The 19,524-nt window shown below is 41.1% G+C and overlaps 1 protein-coding gene across 2 annotated transcripts; it reads right to left on the bottom strand.

Annotated features, from left to right (window-relative positions):
- Positions 1-4,383: 4,383 nt before the first annotated feature.
- Positions 4,384-17,169, bottom strand: LOC129700377 (serine/arginine-rich splicing factor 5-like). 2 transcript variants are annotated; one of them, XM_055640809.1, is made up of 8 exons: positions 17,022-17,169; positions 15,999-16,142; positions 15,569-15,639; positions 15,374-15,484; positions 14,451-14,520; positions 12,317-12,390; positions 5,708-5,818; positions 4,384-4,879 (listed from the first exon to the last, which is right to left on the bottom strand). In XM_055640809.1, the coding sequence occupies exons 2-8, from the start codon at positions 16,119-16,121 to the stop codon at positions 4,660-4,662; spliced, it is 780 nt and encodes a 259-aa protein (XP_055496784.1). In that variant the 5' UTR covers positions 16,122-16,142; positions 17,022-17,169; the 3' UTR covers positions 4,384-4,659. The 2 variants fall into 2 exon arrangements, with proteins under 2 accessions (XP_055496784.1, XP_055496785.1); XM_055640810.1 differs by lacking the exon at positions 17,022-17,169 and adding an exon at positions 16,876-16,897.
- Between the last annotated feature and the right edge of the window lie 2,355 nt (positions 17,170-19,524).

The following is a 19,524-nucleotide window of genomic DNA, read 5'->3' as shown; positions in this document are numbered from 1 at the left end:
TAATAATAAAACATTATCGATTAAACATGTGAATTAAATAAAATACCAGAGCAAAAGGAGGCTACAGATTTTTGGTTATAGAATAGAGCTACTACTCGTGTAAAAAAGTTGTGTTTATGTCTGGCTGTGGAAGCTTTAATAGTCCATAGTCGCCTTCCAGAGGGAAGTGATTCGAAGTTTGTGGCCAGGGTGAGAGGGGTCAGAGATGATCTTACCCGCTCGTTTCCTGGCCCTTGTAGTGTACAGCTCGTCAATGGAAGGAAGGTTGCAGTCAATAACCTTCTCTGCTGCTTCGCTGCAGCCTCCAGGTGTCGTGCTTGGTGGCTGAGCCAAACCAAACCATAATGGGGAAGGTGAGGACAGATTCTACGATGGCAGTGGAGAATTGGACCATCATTGCCTGTGGCAGATTGTGCTTCCTCAGCTGCCGCAGGAAGTACATCCTCTGTTGTGCCTTTTTGACTGTGGAGTCGATGGTAGCCCCCCATTTAAGTTCCTTGTAGATGGTTCCCAGGAACTTAAGACTCCACAGATGCGACTGTGGTGTTGTTGATAGTGAGTGGGGTGAGGGGAGGGAGAGCTCTCCTAAAGTCTACAATCAATTCCACTGTATTAAGAGCATTGAGCTCCAGGTTGTTGCGATGGCACCAGGACGCCAGCTGTGTCATTTCCAGTCTGTGGCAGATTCCTCCCCATCCTGAATCAGTCAAATCAGGGTTGTGTCGTCCGCAAACTTGAAAAGCTTGACAGAGGAGTCAGTGGAGGTGCAGTCATTGGTGTAGAGAGTAGAGGGGAGATTACGCAGCCTTGTGATGCTGCTTTGCTGAGGGTATGCGGGTCCGAGATGTGCTTTCCCAGCCTCACATGCTGCTTCCTGTCTGTCAGGAAATTGGTGATCCACCGACAGAGGGGTTCAGGCACAGTCAACTTGGAAAGTTTGGACTGTAGTAGCTATGGCATAATGGTGTTGAATAGAGCTAAAATCAACAAACAAAATCCTCACATAGGTCCCCTGGCAGTCTAGATGCTGGAGGATGAAGTGCAGGCCCATGTTGATTGCGTCATCCACAGATCTATTGGCCCGGTATACAAACAGCAGAGGATCCGGCAGGAAGTTTGTGATATTTTTCAGCTTGGCCAGCATAAGCCTTTCAAGGGTCTTCATGACTATATAGGTCAGTACAACAGGCCTGTAGTCATTAAGGCAATCCTTGCCTTTTTTGGGTGCAGGGACAATAGTGAAGTAGGCAGGGACAGTACACGTTGTTCGGCACAGAGCTTGAGAGTAGGGGGAAACATTGGCTTTTCTGTCTTCTGAACAGCCTCTCCACCTCCTCTATTTTTATTGCTGATGATGGAGAGGTGATGTTGCGCAGCACGGAGGGAGTGCGTAGTGGACAAGGACGTAGTCTTTTGCAGTCAAGGATCCAGTCTTTTGCAGTCAGGCTGTAATTGGGTGTTAAGCGGTGATTGGAGAGAGGTGGGTGGGAAAGGGTCCAGTCTTTTCAGACTGGAGTCTTGCTTTAAGTAGGTGTGAAGTGGTGATTGGGGTGGAGTGGGTGTAGAAGGGTACAGTCTTGCAGACTGGGGCCAGCTGTGAGTGGGTGAGAAGTGTTGGTTAGGGTGGGAAAGGGTCCAGTCTTTTCAGACTGGAGTCTTGCTTTAAGTAAGTGCGAAGTGGTGGTTGGGGAGGAGTGGGTGTAGAACAGTCCAGTCTTTACAGACTGGGGTCTGGCTGTGTTGGTTGGGGTGATACCAGGGTTATATTTCTGCTTGTCAAACCTACAGAACTCATTCAAGTCGTTGGTCAACTGACGATTGTGCACATGAGGCTTTCCTCTTGTAGCTGGTGATTTCTTACAAGCCCTTCCAAACTGAAGTCACTAGCTGAGAACTTGCTCCTCATCTTCTCAGATTACCTTTCCTTGGCAGCTCTGATTCCTCTTCTCAGCTTGTACTTTGCCTGCCTATATAGGTCTGCATCCCTGCTCCTGTAGGCTTCCTCTTTGGCTTTGGCTGTATTGTTGACATCAATGGATAACACTAATGCTGCAGTTGTTATTTTGACACCGGTTATTTCACTGCTTATAGGTGTGCAACAGTGCACCAACACTTCTCTGCAGCATTTCTAAATGGAATACTTTAATCAGATCTAGTGTAAGTTCATGTGTTCCTTTAACCAACTGTTAAAAAGCAAAAACAGTAAATGCTGGAAATATTCTGAAGGTTGGGGAAGGGCAGTATTATATAATTAATTGCAACCGCAAAGTCCCATTCACCCATCTCCCCAGTATTCCTTGGCCAATGTTAGTCCCTGGTTCAATTCTCTCCTTGACTTTGTAGTTCCACCTGTAAGTAGTTTGTAGACAGGAAACATTGCTACACCAGTGGTTGGGAGAGTGCTTTTAAAATGATGAACACCATCCCAATCAAGTTGTGTGCTTTGTCTTGAATGGCATCTACCTTCAGTGGTATTGAAGCAACATACTCAAAGATGCGAGATGTTGCAATTTGGGAAGTCTAACATGGGCTCCGGAGAGTGCTGTAGTGCAGAGGGATCAAGGAATGCAGGTGCATGGTTCCTTGAAGGTGGTCGCCAGTAGATAGAGTGGTCAAAAAGGCGTTTGACAAATTGACCTTCATCAATCAGAGTAGTGAGTATAGAAGTTGGGAGGTCATGTTGCAGTTGTATAAGATGTTGGTGAAGTCACATTTAGAATATTATGTTCAGTTCTGGGCTCCATGTTATAGGAAAGATGTTGTCAAGGTGGGAAGAGTACAGAGAGGATTTACAAGGATGTTGCCGGGGCTAGACAATCTGAGCCAAAGGGAGAGGTCGTGTAGGCTGGGACTCTAATCCTTGGTGCACAGGAGGATGGGGGGTAATCTTATTGAGGTATATAAAATCACGAGGGCAATACATCAGGTAGATGCACAGAGTCACTTGCCCAGAGTTGGGCAATTGAGAACCAGAGGACATAGGTTTAAGATGAAGGGGAAAAGATTTAATAGGAATCTGAGGGGGTACCTTTTTCCACACAAAGAGTGGTGGGTGTATGGGACAAGCTGCCCGAGGAGGAGGTTGAGGCAGGGACTATCCCAACATTTAAGAAACAGTGAAGACAGGTACATGGATAGGACAGGTTTGGAGAGATATGGACCAAACGTGGGCAGGTGGGACTAGTGTAGCTGGGACATGTTGGCCAGTGTGGGCAAGTTGGGCCACAGGGCTCGTTTCCACACTGTATCAATCTCTAAGTGAAGAATATCAATCGCACTCCAGATGGTGGAACAGCTTTTATTTTCTGGTTTTAGTTGCTCTGAAGTACCCAGCCGCTGATCTGCTCTTGTATACATGGTCCATAGTGATTTCCAATAGGCAGGTGACAGGGAATTCAGTAGCAGTACTGCTGTTGAATGCCTAAACATTCTACATTTAGATTGTGGGTGAATGTCCTTGCCTGGCATTTGTGTAGTGTCAAATTCATTTGTTATTCATTCCACTAAGCCTGCAGTACACATATTTAAGATGGGGACATGTTTTAATGCAAAATCTATAAACATCTATAAACAGGAGAGCATTCACTCGATCCATGAGTTAATAATCAAAACAACAATGTTTTACAAGGTGACGAGTGCTGCTACTATGAGCATCAGCTACTTTAGAATAGTAAATGCTGGACTCTGGAGCAACAAAGAGTCTGCTGGGGAGCTTAGGAAGCATCGGCGGAGGAAAATAGGCAGCTGATGTCTGGCTTTGGGACCCTTCATTCGGCCTTCCAATTGCAGGCCCTTGACCCGAAATATTGACTATCCATTTCCCTCCACGGATGCTGCCTGACATGCCAAGTGCCTCCTGCAGATAATCTTTTGTAACAGTTGGGAGTATTCAAGCCACATAGACAAATGATTAAATCCTGCTGCATTAAACGAGCCAAATGCACAGCAACTGGCTTGAGTCCTTGTTTCTGCAATCCTGTAAACCTTGGTAGCGCAACAGCAAAATATTGCAGATGCAGCAAGTTAGAAAGATGAACATTAACAAGTTTAGTATATGTAATTAAAATTCAATGCACTACTGAAAATTAAAAAGTCTTAATCATAGCAACTGAATGTAGTCGGTAGGAGCGGTGAACGTAGCCACTTCAGCAACTTTATATTTTGTTGCACTTTTTTTACAATATACAGTTAATTGATCAACAGGTGCGATGCGTGAACTGTGAACCCCTTCTTGCACTAGGGAAACTGTCAATCTTCCAGTATTGACCATTATGTTTTAGGTCACCCATACTTTAGGATCTATTATTGTATTTTTGTAAAAAAAGTGCCAGTGTGACAAATTCTAGCAAAAGTTCAAAAACATTAAAATTATCAAACTCAAAGTAACTATGTACATTCTTTATTTAAAAGGAGTACATTAGAGAAATGTAATTTACATCATTACATTTAATACCAAAAGTAAAAAAACATTGGATTCATTGCAAATAAACCAAATCCAATAAAGTAAATGAGTAATTTAAATCTGTAAGTGACAAGTTAAATGAATGCAGTTCAATAAATGCAACTACAGTTTTAACAAATTTAAAATTTGCATTTTTCCACACAAATTCAATTCTTTACATCAACCTTCACTCACTCAAGTCCACATCAACAGGCTTATTAGTCTGTACTCTCACCAGAAGGTGATCGGGTACGTGATCTTGCACGATCTCCAGTGGTCATTGAGGAATGGCCTTTCTGCTCCTTAGCAGGAGCAGGTGATCTACTATCAGATCGGGATTTACTGCGACTCCTACTCCTGGAACGGCTGTAGGACTTACGGTCCCTGGAGCGAGACCTGGAAGAGCTTCGGCTACGGGAACGAGACCTACTGCGGGACCTGAAAAAAAAAATGTACATTTGAATCGACAGAACAAAATACTACTCATCTCAAACTCAGTCTAGAAGCAGACGTAACATGTTTAGGTTAATTTAATCCCGTTAATAGCCAACAAATATGGTAGCAACTCAAACCAAATGTATACATTTAACCATCTAGCCTGTAGCCTGCACTGTGTTAGTTATTAAACAGAACCTTGTCTTTATCTAAGGAAAGATATACTTGTGAAGAAGAAGAGTGCAACAAATAATCACCACATTAATTCCTGGCATCCTCTGACAGATTAAGTAGTCTATATTCTTGTTTCAAAGGATAACAAGTCAGCTCAATAAAATATATCATTGGGTTGATGGGGGAATTGCAGGGATAGTATCTAGAACCAACGGTCTCAGTTTTAAATAAGGGTCTGAAAATTACAAATTAAATTACATTTCTTCACCTACAGAGGAACAAATTTTGGAAATTCGCGAAGGCTTCAGACACTTTGTCACTGGGTATATTTAAGACATAAACTAGAAGAATTGTAGCTATCAAGGAGTTAGTTTAATCTTGGATTGTAAAAGTTCTAGAAACAGTAATCAGGATTAGTAGAAACAAAGATGCTAGTTTATACGAAAGAGACACAAAGTGCTGGAGTAACTCAGCGGGTCAGGCAGCAAATCTGGAAGAAAAGGATAGGTGAGGTTTCAGGTCAGTAACTTTCTTCAGACTAATGAGTTCGTCCTGCAATTTCCTAAGATGCATTGCACTGAGACTGATCTACTTAAGTGGATTAAGGCCTTTCAATGCATCCAACAGAACTTGCAATACACCTTTTTGAGCAATTACCTGCGTGGTTTACTTTCCTCAACCACTCTGATCTTCCTTCCATTGAGCTCTGTACCAGAGAGCTTCTCAAGAGCATTTTTCACATCACTGTAGGAGGCAAACTCAACTATTCTAGAAAAATAGAAAAAGAGACGTAAGTTTGTATTCACAGACTTGGCTTCAAAAATTAAAACAGGAGTAGACTGTTCAAGCCCCTCAACTGCTCCACCAAGCCATAAGATCATGGTTAACTATTTAACATCACACCACTCTCCTGCATTAACCCCATACAGCTCAATTTCTTTAAACTTGGAATCCATCTTGAATAAACTCAGCAGACTCTTGGACAGAAAATTCCAATGATTCACTACCCCCTGCATGAAGAAATTTTGTCTCACCTCCATCGCAATTTGTTGGCAGAATTGACAAAATAGCCCTTAAACACCAATATCAGATCCCTTCCCCATTTTGACTTGTCCATCATCATCTTAGGGGCATGGGCTTGCAGCCAATATCGATTAAATGTCCAAAGAAATATTGAACTAGCCTCATTTAATATACCCTTCCCCTTCTGCTCCAACTCCATTTACAGATTTGTGGATGACATTGCTGCGGTATGCTGGATCTCTAATACTGGCAAAACAGAACAGGAGGGGGAAAGAGCATGGTGTCAAGGCAACAACCTTGTTCTCAATGTCAGCAAAACTAAGGTGCCGATCTTCAGTTTCAGGAAGGAATTGCCTCAGCCTGTATTAATGATGCTAAAGTGGAAATAGTCGCGAGCTGTAAGTTTTTAAGGTGACAATATCACAAATTATTCGTCCTGGTCCACCAACAATACAATCTAGAAAGCACATCAATGCCTATTTATCCTTGAGGCTAAGAAAATGTAGCAGGTCTCTAATGACTGCTAGAGCGGCACAGTGGCATAGCAGTAGAGTTGACGCCGTATGCCCCTGTATCACTTAGGCGATTTTTTTAGGCGACTACGCTGTCGCCAAATGGTCGCCAGGGAGTCGCCTGTATGATCGTGAGTAGTCTCCCCAGTCGCCCAAAGAATTTCTGGTCTCTGCTGGATTTTAAAATTTTCAAAACTTTTCAGCGACAGTTGGCTTGACGCCAATGAGCGTAGCTTGACTTCTCCTGACGTAGGTGCAGTCGTAGGTTGTCGCTAGGATGATGTAGGTTGTAGCCACTGCTGACTGTTTTTTTTTTTGTTGTTAAAGTATGATTCTATTTCAAATTCTATGTAGAAGGGGAGCCCAGTCACCAGTTTTTCGGCGACCTGCTACGACTATGACAGTCACCTAAAAATAACCTGTGGGACAGACCCATTACACTGCCAGAGACCCAGGTGTGATCCTGACTAAGGGTGTTGTTTATACAGAGGTTGTACGTTCTCCTGGTGACAATGTGGGTTTTCTGTGTGGTCCCGTTTCCTCCCACAATCCAAAGATGTGCATGTCTGTAGGTTAATTGGCTTAAGTAAATTGTATAAAATTGGCCCTAGTGTGTAAGTTAGTGTACGGAGATCACTGGTAGGCACGGACTCTGTGGGCTGAAGAGGGTGTTGCCGCACTGTTTCTCTAAAGTCTAAAATAATCTTAATATCTACAGAAGCATCCTATCTAGCACCACAGCTTGGTATGGCAACTACAATTGCAGAGTCGTGAACGCAACTCAGTGCGTCACACAAAGCAGCTTTATCTACCACCCTTGCATCCCCATCCCATCCATACTTTGCCACTGGAGAGCAACAAGGACCATTCATACTCTGGTTATATTCTCTTCTTCCCTCTATTGTTAAGTTGATATAAAAGTTTGAAAGCACAAATCACCACTCAAGAACAGCCTCTTCCCAGCCGTTATCACTCTTGACCAGAACTCTCATATGCTGGGGATGTCGTTCCGATCTTTCAATCTACCTTGTTATGGCTCTTGCACATTTTTTAAATCTGCACTTTCTCTGTAACTGCAACACTATATCCTGAACTGTTTATTTTCTCTTTTGCACTACCTGATGCACAGGATAATTTGCATGAGCGTGCAAAACTACGTTTTTCACTGTATCTCAATACAAAGCCAACCATAAATCACTACCCACTTCCTCAGTCCCTGCCATCATCTGTTCTGATGACTGGATGTTCCACACCAGTGGCTCAGACAATTTTGTTCTTAACTATAGCTTCTCCTTGACCATAATCAACAGGGACCTCACTGCATTTTCTGCACTGACCCGTCTCTTCTGCCAGCAAGCTCCAGGGAATCCTTGTCCTCATTTTCCAATCTGGAAGTTTCTACATTCAACAGATCATCCATTCTACTTCTGCCACATTCAACAAGATTCCCACTCCCCTTCCCGCATTCTCAAGAGATTGCGTAATTGACTCCCTGGTTCATTGCTTCTTGCAACTGCAGCAGATGCAGCACCTGCTTCTTAATTTTGGCTATTGCTAGCATTCTGGAATCAAAACATTAATTTCAAGTGGCACAGCATTTCACTTGCACTTGTTTCATAATAGGGTTTTGCATTTGATGGTCACAATATAGCTTCCTCGTTAATGAGAAACTAAATGCAGACTGTTTGCAAAGTGGTCACTCATCTACTCAGTCTGCAAGGAAGAATACAAACTTCCATTCACCCTTCACTTTAATTCTCCACCCCACCCCTGCCTCCGTTTTATGCTGTTTTATTCTGTCCAATTCTGTTCCAATCAAACCCAATGCAAGACTGAGGAACAGCTATGTTGCATCCTTTGGGACAATACTGAATGCAGATAACTAGCCTCTCCTGCTTGTTAAATTTGGCTAGCTCCGATGAGGTCACCCACTTGTAAAAGTAACTTGTTTTACTTATTTATTGGATTATATTAAAGCACAAGGCATTGGGGGTTCAGTATTGATGTGGATAGAGAACTGGCTGGCAAACAGGAAGCAAAGAGTAGGAGTAAACGGGTCCTTTTCACAATGGCAGGCAGTGACTAGTGGGGTACCGCAAGGCTCAGTGCTGGGTCCCCAGCTATTTACAATATATATTAATGATCTGGATGAGGGAATTGAAGGCAATATCTCCAAGTTTGCGGATGACACTAAGCTGGGGGGCAGTGTTAGCTGTGAGGAGGATGCTAGGAGACTGCAAGGTGACTTGGATAGGCTGGGTGAGTGGGCAAATGTTTGGCAGATGCAGTATAATGTGGATAAATGTGAGGTTATCCATTTTGGTGGCAAAAACGGGAAAGCAGACTATTATCTAAATGGTGGCCGATTGGGAAAGGGGGAGATGCAGCGAGACCTGGGTGTAATGGTACACCAGTCATTGAAGGTAGGCATGCAGGTGCAGCAGGTAGTAAAGAAAGCAAATGGTATGTTAGCTTTCATTGCAAAAGGATTTGAGTATAGGAGCAGGGAGGTTCTACTGCAGTTGTACAGGGTCTTGGTGAGACCACACCTGGAGTATTGCGTACAGTTTTGGTCTCCAAATCTGAGGAAGGACATTATTGCCATGGAGGGAGTGCAGAGACGGTTCACCAGACTGATTCCTGGGATGTCAGGACTGTCTTATGAAGAAAGACTGGATAGACTTGGTTTATACTCTCTAGAATTTAGGAGATTGAGAGGGGATCTTATAGAAACTTACAAAATTCTTAAGGGGTTGGACAGGCTAGATGCAGGAAGATTGTTCCCGATGTTAGGGAAGTCCAGGACAAGGGGTCACAGCTTAAGGATAAGGGGGAAATCCTTTAAAACCGAGATGAGAAGAACTTTTTTCACACAGAGAGTGGTGAATCTCTGGAACTCTCTGCCACAGAGGGTAGTTGAGGCCAGTTCAATGGCTATATTTAAGAGGGAGTTAGATGTGGCCCTTGTGGCTGAGGGGATCAGGGGGTATGGAGAGAAGGCAGGTACGGGATACTGAGTTGGATGATCAGCCATGATCATATTGAATGGCGGTGCAGGCTCGAAGGGCCGAATGGCCTACTCCTGCACCTAATTTCTATGTTTCTATGTGCTTCAGAATTTCAGACTGCTGTCATGCTTCTCACAATTCCAGCATGTCCTTTTGTTTTTCTTATTCCCTATTTGTTCTCCTTCACCCATTAACTAGACAGCTGTAAATGAATGAAGTCTGGACAATTTCAATCTCCTCCCAATAGTATCCCTTTTTCTCCACCCCTTGCCCACACTGCACGGTAAAATGTTTTGCTTGCTTCTGGTCCTGAAGGGTCATTGATCTGAAATAATAACTGCTTTCCTTTCCATGGGATGCTGACTGATCGGTGAGTATCCCAACAATTTATTTGTTTTTAGATTTGCAGGCATTGGTGCTGATTGTAAGGAGGGTCTAAGACTGCAATATAGAATTGCAAGAAGGGAAGTGCAATGACAGATGAAATTTAATTTGGATAAGTATTTATTTTTGAATTATTTATATTTTGGAAGGACTAATAAAGCTAGGGCATTCAGAATAAATGGCAAATTCCTAGGAAGCATTGAGGAACACACATTATATTGTGTACATGTCCAAAGACACCTGAAGGTGGCAGCACAGGTAGATAAATGGGTGAAGGTACATTTCAATACTAGCCTTCGTTAGTTGGACACAATACAAAAGTTGAGAGGTTATGGGGACAACATAAAACACTGATTAGGATATTGTGTGCAGTTCAGATTGCTACAATACAAGGGGGAAATGGTTGCACAGAATTTTAGTTGGGATCTAGTATTTCAGTTGTAAAACTCTTGATTTGTTTTTCTTGGAGCAGAGGATGCCAAGAAGGAATCTAATTGAGGAAGACAAAATTACAAAGGACATAGAATAGATAATAAGAGTTTTTTGCTCAAAGGTGGATAACATCATGATAAGGGATAAGTGGTTTAGACAGAATCCAAAGAATGTTTTGAGTGGCAGAAATCCTGAACGCCCAGCCTTGAGGGATCATGGAGTCGGGCGGTGAATAGATGAGCAGGTGAATTACCATGATGGTTAAGGAGTTGACATGTGAAATTAAAGATGCAACTGGATGATTAACATGGATACGGTGCGCTGAAGCCCCTGTTTCTCTGCTGGATTAATGATTTTCAGCATCTGAAGCTTTATTTGATTTTCAGCTCTACATTTATCTTATCAACTACTTAAAAATGTTGTATGTTCAATGAGATCAGTTATTCATCCAAAATGAAGAGAAGATTGGCCCAATATTCAGGAATCAAATCTGGTGAATCTTCGCTATACTTCCTCTGCTGCAAAAATATTTTTCCTTACGTGTGTATACAATCTCAAAGACTTATATTAGCCACTTTACTCTTGCACTGAAATCCTCTGGTATTAAAGGCCAACACATACCGCATGTCTTCCTACTTGCTAAACCGGCATATTAACTTTGTGATTTGCATACAAGCACACTCAAATCCATCTGAACCTCACCTTTCAATCTTGCAGCATTTATTACATACTTTAACTTTTCTTACCAAAGTTAATGCCTTCATTTTCCTACAATATTTCATCTGCCATTTCCTTTTATTTACTCTATATCCCATAAAGCTTCTCTGTATCCTCACAGCTCACATACCACCTAGTTTTATATTAATGAAGTTAATTATTACATTTAGTTCCATCATCCCAATCACTGATATTGATTGTGAACAATTGAGGCCCCAGCACAACCTGACTGATCACAACCTTCCGACACAATAAGGACCATTTTATTCCAACTGCCCTTTGTCTGTTAGCCATCCTCAATCCACACAAGAATTCTTAACACTACACATTGTTCAATAATATATTGTGTAGCCTTTTAACATCTAAATACACATCAACTAGTTCACTCTGACGCTAGTTAAACTCTCAAAATGGATTTATCAAACATGATGTCCCTTTTGGTACCTTTTGTGGGGCAGCACAGTGGTACATAAGTAGAACTGCTGCCTTACAGTGCCAGAGACTCGGGTTCATCCTGACTAAGGGTGCGCTGTCTACATGAAATTTATGTTCTCCCCATGACCGAGTGGCGTTTCTCTAGGTATCCGGTTTCCAAAGATGTGTGGGATTGTACATTAATTGGCTTCTGTAAATTGTCCCGACTGTGTGGATAGATCTAGAGTACAGGTGACCGTTGGTCGGCGTGGACTCAGTGGCCTGCTTCCATGCTGTACCTCAAAACTAAACACAACTTGACTTTGCCCAATCCTATTATTTTCCATGTGCCTTGCTAGCTCTTTTTTAATAATGGATTCTAGTGTTATCGGGCTAAATTCCTCATTATTAAGTTTCTCCTGTGTAATTTATTTCTGTAAGGAAAATCCCAAACCATCCAGAATGTTCAAGATAAAAAAAAAAAAAAAACAGGGTAGCAGTTAGTGAACTGTACACGTTTTAAGATTTCCTTATAAATAGGTTTGAAAAATATGACAATCCTGGCATTTATTTCAAAACTTTCTACAACTATCTGATGTATGACCTTTAGTGAAATGTAAAGTAATTTAAAAATGTGCATTAAACTTTCTTAGTAACTATATCAGATGATTACAAACCAGTTTCTTGCATGGGCAATTTTACAATAGCACAAGTAGATTTCATAACCCTATATTTTCCCTCCCATTTACATAAGCACAAAGCGTCTTGCAACTCACCCTTCGTTCATTTTGTGCCTGTGCGCATCTGCAAAGGTAACTTCCCCAGCCTGTCTCATGAAATCTTTCAGATCCTGTGCAAGTTAATCGGTTAAATATATCAAAGCACATTCGCATACATTTCTATATTTCCAATGTATATCACTGGAAAAACAACAAAAAAACATCCAATTTCAAAATTTGTATTACCTTCCTGTACAATTCCCTAGGCTATTCACCCAGCCAAATGTAACAAGTATTCGCAGAGGCACCACCACGAACGAAGACCAGATGGTTCTCTTCACCACCCGCTTGACTGACACTACCCGATCGATGGGAGCCTTCCCGGTCCATCACCCTCCCTTAAAGGCCGATTCTGGCATTGCCATAGGATCAAGGATTGCTACTCTTGCGCTGTGACCACGGACGTCTTGCCTCACTCCAATCGAGCTTCCAAAAAAAAACCCTACCAGCGAATTTCTCCCAATCAAGGACCTCGCATTTTACAGCAGGCTCTCAGAACTCTCGACTTTAGGACACCTTGTTATCATTTTCAGGGATGCAGCAAGGTAATGGCACTAAACCCAGTGCCCACCAGTGTTGGTCAGGCCACCACAACACAGATTTAGATCAGCAACTGATAAAGGTAGGAGCAGATTGGCATTTCAACTAGGCCCAAGAGACCAAGGCACAGCGATTAGGAAAACCAACGGCACTCCACGTCACAAGGCCAACGACACGAGAGGCTGGTAAATAAAGGTTTTAACACTTGGTTAAATTTCAAAAAACACAAAATTTCAGTGAACACATTTTAGTTTCAAGGTTAGTAGGCAATCAAAAGTTATTGATACTTTAACTTAAGCTAATCAAGTTAAAGGAACAGTATTTAATTTTGTATAGCAACTACAGGTCAATCATTCTTTAACATAGTTCACATCTATTCTACATGGAGTATCTTATTTCATTTTTGCAATGAAGCCACAGTGGTAGTATTAAAAAGTGCATAATATGACAAAATCGATTATTGTGCAAGTAAATTGCATGCTAAAAATAACGTCTGTTTTCCATCCATGGTACTTAACCCTAATTTCACTGTCAAAAGGTGCTGATCCTAACACAAAGATTCTTAGATTGGTTGTTCCCAAGTTAATTCTCGAATTAATCATTTGTTGTGAAAATTTACACAAACGTCAGCAAGGAATTGTGCTGTGCGATCGAGAGATATCACTCGTCTTAACTTTTCAGCTTTTCAAGTGTTATTAACCTGGAGTCAGGGCTTTCTTCTCTCCATTACGCATCCTAGCATGATACATGGGTTAAGATCATCCAAATTAATGCAGATCAGCTATTTATTTATTCTCCCCAGAACCACAATAAATTCTTTAAAACAGCCCAAGGATCCCCAGAGATTTTTTTAAAATATAATTGTTGAAGATGGAAAAAATGGAACAGAATTCCTACATTTTTACGTCTCTAACAAGTTGAAAATCAGCATTGTTGCTTTGAAATTTTTATCGACCTCATTGCAAAAATAAAGTAATGCTCTGACTCAGGCCTAGACATTGACATTAAGTGTAGCACCTTTTACAGAGTTTTTTCACGATGGAAATATTTAAAAACATTTTTTTAATCAATCAACTATTGATGACAGGAATTTTAATAAGAGTCATTTACACACGATAAGGCTGCATATTAAATATGGACTTATCAGGAACGTTCATATCTTTGTTGAAAACTACCACCTTTATAAATTCAGAAAGTGTTAATCCAGTTTAAGTGTGGGTCAAGTTATTGTACCGTCATAATCACACACACAATGTTTCAACTGCAAGAGGATGGGTTTTTTTGGAAGGAACTGCCAAAGTGTTGAGCAATACTCCATTGTTCTCCTACACCATGTTACTATGATTCTCTATAATTATACACACTAAACTTTTTTGAATGTCTGTTTAAATTAACTTAGAACGCGCTGTTTGAAAGTAACACTTGCAGACAGTCACAAATCTGCCAAATATTACATTGTGTCCTATACTGTAAAATGACTTAAATTAACCTTGAAAGCTCTAACAATTAAATAATGCTAGCTTCATTCCATTTTATTTTAAACTGGTTTAACAAATTATACTAATGTCATATATAATTATATTCAACATACCTGCCAGCTCACTGTGGAGGATAGATTCTCAACGATAACTCTGTTTTCTGTACGAACTGGTGGTCCATTTCTAAAATGGATAATATATTATGCTCTGTACTTTAGATATTAAACAGGTATTTTGTTCTGAATGTAGGTCAGGAAGAACACACCAAAGAGAAAAACAAAAACTTCCTGTTCCGCTACAATTCCCACTTTCTAAAAATTAAACATTGCCCACATTCTTGAAAGCTTGAGTTTTTAAAATGTTTCAGACAAAACTAAAAAATATAATTCTTATCTTTCAAGATGAATGTAGACTTTAGTCATCTGGAGGTTCACTTGAAGAATATTGACCAACTTTCTATTGCCTCCACATAAAAGACATGAGATCACTGGCTTTAAAAGAACATACGGAGACAATATATACAATATATAACCATACCCAAGTGAGAGTCTGGAAATTGAAACAACCAGTCGACCGGCTATTTTTAGGCCTTCAGCTATCAGAATGTTCAGTTTCTATCTATCATTTCATCCGAAACAAATGCATTTTCCTATTCCAGAAGATTTTTAAAGCAATAGCAAACAAAAAGTTAATGGATAAAATCCAAGATCGTCCAGAGCCAACTTAGTTGCTCAGCATCACAGTATGTTGCTGATTTATGGCAAGCAACATTTCTACTTAAGTAGTAACATCACTACTTAACTAACTAGCAAAAATTAACGTGAATTGAATATAAAAAAACAGGCAAGAAAGGTTTTGCCATTTACTACTTCTGAATGGGGACAGTACAAGGCTGGATTTAAAAAAAAGAATGTTATATTGAACAAACCTAGACATTTGACAACTTCACTGCAAACCTAGCTGCTAAAAAATGTAATAAGACGAGTTTGCACAGTCGTTACATGTCCAGTTTTAGAAAACAGGTGAATAGACGTACCTTCCCGAATTTCTTTGATAGCTTTGGCTAAAGCGACCTGGATATCGTCCTCCTCCTCCTCCTCCACCTCCTCTCCCTCTATTTCGTGCTCTGGCATGCTCAACTGTCACTCTGCACAAATGAAATGCTCATTAACATAGCTTGAAACATTGCATTACCTTTGTGGAGACAAGATAATGAGACTGAAATGTGTACCTTTCATTGCACAACTCTTTTCCATCTAGTTCATAAACTGCATCCTCTGCATCTCTGTAATCATCAAACTCCTGAAAATAGAACAAAAGATTTGCAAGTGAAAAAAAATCAAAACTGTAGATGCTGTGAATATAGAATAAAAATAGAAAATGCCGCAAACTCTCAGCAGGTCAAGATGCATCAGTGGGAAAAGTTAACAATTCAGGTTGAAGATTGAGATGGTCTTTGATCCCCAAATATTAATTTGGCTTCACTTCCCACTGATCCAGCAGTTTCTATTTTTTGTGTAAATAGATATTTACTTTGTTCAAATGATTATCATGTTAGTATGGATCTAAGACCCGACTTACTGTCCAAGTTTCTTACAAACTCCTTCAAACAGACTGCAAAGTACAACTAATTAAAGCATTAAAATAAAACAATACCTTACCACAAATCCAAATCCATTCTTCAAATCAATTTCCTTAATTCGTCCATATCCTCTGAAGAATCTCTCCACATTCTTTTCAGTGGCATAAGGGCTCAGTCTGCCAATGAATACCCGAGAGCTCATCTTTGCTGACCTAGAATACAACTGTGTACCAAAAAAAAGCATTCATAGAGATTTTGCACTTCTATTGCACTATCCATATAGCAATAAACATTACTTGGAAATGCACAGGTCAAATCCACTGAGCCAAAGTTAAGATAATCATACTCTATAATTCAGGAAATTTTTTGAAGTGTCTTAAAAAAAAATGAGTGGCCTGGAAAAGTTTAGTGGGGCCTTGGCAGATAAAATGACAGGCTGCCCATACTGGGATAAAGGAAGGAGCTCTCAGCACATGGGGTGGACCAGATGAGGGAGTTTACTGCTATAATACTCCAAATATTTGGGAGGCCCGCATTCAGTTAAATGAATAAAGTACAATAATCAAGTAAAATAGAAAACAGAAGCAGAATCAGAACCCCAAGCCTCCTCCCCCACGCTTCCATTAACAAGTGAGGGCAGGGGGTGGGGGTATGGAGAGTGGGATCACCGCAAGATGCTACCATCCATCCACCACGACTGGACATCGCCAATGGGCGGGACCTTAATCCAACTAAATACAACTCCCCTCCCCCTCTCTCTAACCCCGCTCCATCCACCCCTCCCCACTCACCCCTCAATCCCCCTCCCCACTCAATCCCCCTCTTCCCCCCAATCCGAAGGCAGCCCAGGTTGTGGGGAGAGCGGACGGAATGAAGGAGACGAGGGCCTGGCTAGGCCGGGCCGTCAAGGCTTCCCGCGACAGCGCGACAGCGCGAAGCCCATGCCGGGCCATTACCTCCGCCTTCCTCCAGCCACTCGGCGCGGGAGCAGCAAAACCCTATCCGCCCCGGCGCAGCAGTAACAGTAACAGTAACAATAATAATAATAACAACAGCAACAGCTTCACTCCCGGCGCAGCAGCAGCAACTACAACAGCCTTACCACAGCGCTCGGCGCGGCTCAAAATGGAGGCAGCCTCCACCACTCCCACCTTGGACAACTGTGCCGTCACTTCCCGGGTGCCAGGCAACTCACTTCCTCCTGCCCCGCCTCGTCACCATGGCGACGGTAGTGCGGCCTTGGTCTAAGCCCCGGGCCCGGAGCCTTGCGGACCGATGGTCACTGTACAGCGCAGTACCTCCACTCACACTCACCCACAACACCTCTGATCTCCGGGGCGATTCCTACATCGGCCCAACCGCGCAGAGTGCCGGCTCCCTCTTGTAGTTCAGCCCCACTTTCTCTTCTAACAAATTGCTCTGGCAACTTTGCAGCCAGTCTAAGTTTTAACTCTGTCAACATTCCCAGTTGTTCTTTCCCAGAAACACCCTCCTACCTCAGGAAAATATAAAATGTGTTAAAGCAAATTCTAATTGGTCCATGTGGCTTGCAACTTTTCAGTCCCAATGTTTGTGTCAATTTAATTGAAACTACTGTGCCACTTGGCCTCCGGGTACCTTTCAATGTTTCTACCGAGCTCCAAAGAAAAAGCTCAACTATTTGCAGCATACAGCAGTAAACTTAGTCCTCAACATCGTGTCATCAAATTTAATTGCACAATCTCCATTTCTAATTTACCACGTTCCAGGACCTCAAAACTATCAAACTTCGAGCTTCAATTTTCATGCAGGGTCAATATCCGAAAGTCTACACATCCCTTTTTGCCTTTCATATGCTGTTTCACTTGCTAGTTATTTATTTTTTGCTTATCACAATAAATGATAAACCATGTTCTTTTTAGTAATTCAAGCTTATTAAATGCATTTAAATTCCGCTGCTGCTATGGTGAAGTTTGAACACACATCTCAGGGTTATCAATCAAGGCCTTTGACTTTTTAGCACAATAACCAACCACCAGAGTTGGAAATTATCAGTCTGCTCTGCAAAGCAAATGCGCCTCATTCATGACGTATCACTTAAGTTATAATTTGATACAGAATATTGCATTTGGTACAGAATAACACATCCAGTCTCTGAGATAACATTGTTATGTAGCAGAACATCGCCTGAAGTGCGTTAGAGGAAGATCCAGACGTAGTGGTGTTTTGCAACATATGACAGTCTCAATTTTTAAAATAATCTTGCCCTCACTTAAAAGTTTCATTTCTGAACAAACGACAAACATAAAAATGCAAACAGATTTTTACTATGTTCTCAAAGCCATAAACAGCTCTAAATGACAGTCAGGAAGACGAACCCTTAATGGCGAAATCATGCAGCTAATTCAATCATGATATTTAGGAACCTATATACTAACCAATGAGCAATGAAAATTCCTGATCGTAAATAAGTACGAAAAAAATGAATTTTCTCAGTATGTGAAAATTGGCTTTATGCTGTGAGTAGTATTGGTTTGAAATCCATCGACCAAAAGGCTGATGGAAGCCCTTTCAAATATAATTAAACAAATACTTGAAGGGAAAAATGCATTTTTGGGAGAAAGGGCTGAGACATAAGACTAACTGGACTGCTCTATGAAAAAGCTGTCGCTGGTTAGATGGAGAGAATGGCCTATTATAACTAGCAAATTCAGGCTGAAAGCCCTGCACTATAAACTACAAATTTACATTACTTGTCAATTGATTCTACCCTAAGCTTCCCTGCTTATTGGAATTCTTATTACATCCACTGCAGATAATTTATACTGGGATTTAAGAGTATGGGATGTAGTTGATAGCATGATATTAGCTAAAGCAATGCCACTCAAGCTCTCTGGTCGAAAAGGAATAATTTAAACAATCAAACTTTGTGCTGCCAAACAACACGCAGATATCACAATTTTTATTCAAATTGCTTTTTTTTCCCTTATTTCTCTTTTCTTACCTTATAAATTCAAACTTTCATTTTTAATTGCTTTTCTGTAAAAAAAATATGACCCCAATTCCTTGCAGCTAGGCCACGTGTCCATGCAACCTCATAATTCAACATCATTCTATCATTCAACATTCATGTCCATTCACTCCATAATTAGAAAAATAAATGCTCCCTATTTAGTCTAACAGTACCTTTCAAAATCCTAAAAATACTTCATTCATTTCAGCACATTATGCTTGCTTCACATTCAATATATTCTTTATAAAGTGCTGTGCGTAAAACTCCAAATGTGATCTAAACAGGGCTTAGAATCCTTGGTGGCTCTTTGGTTATAAAGTCTTATTAGCTGTTTTAATTACTTTTTAGCATCTTCCTAGACTTTTTTTTTGCACCAAGCAACTGCATTTCACTGATCTTTACACATGGACCCTTTATTCTCTTTAGACTTCCACAATTCAGGGTTTCGCCAAAAGAAAATATTCTTTAGAATTTACTTTAGAGATACAGCATGGAAACAGGACCATTGACCCACTGAGCCCAAGCCAACCAGCGAACACCCCATACACTAGCACTATCCTACACACTTGGGATAATTTACAATTTACAAAAACTAATTGACCTATAAACCTAT

Source organism: Leucoraja erinacea, chromosome 9 (assembly GCF_028641065.1).
Source record: "Leucoraja erinacea ecotype New England chromosome 9, Leri_hhj_1, whole genome shotgun sequence".
NCBI classification, from domain to species: Eukaryota; Metazoa; Chordata; class Chondrichthyes; order Rajiformes; family Rajidae; genus Leucoraja; species Leucoraja erinaceus.
Note: the sequence above shows the minus strand (reverse complement) of the source record. Positions and strands in the feature narration are given on the sequence as shown.

Coding starts and splice junctions, on each gene's coding strand:
- LOC129700377 (XM_055640809.1), bottom strand. CDS start 16,121: ATGAGCTCTCGGGTATTCATTGGCAGACTGAGCCCTTATGCCACTGAA. Junction 15,485..15,568: donor AAAGAGTTGTGCAATGAAAG/GTACACATTTCA, acceptor TCATTTGTGCAG/AGTGACAGTTGAGCATGCCA. Junction 12,391..14,450: donor CCTCCACAGTGAGCTGGCAG/GTATGTTGAATA, acceptor TAACTTGCACAG/GATCTGAAAGATTTCATGAG.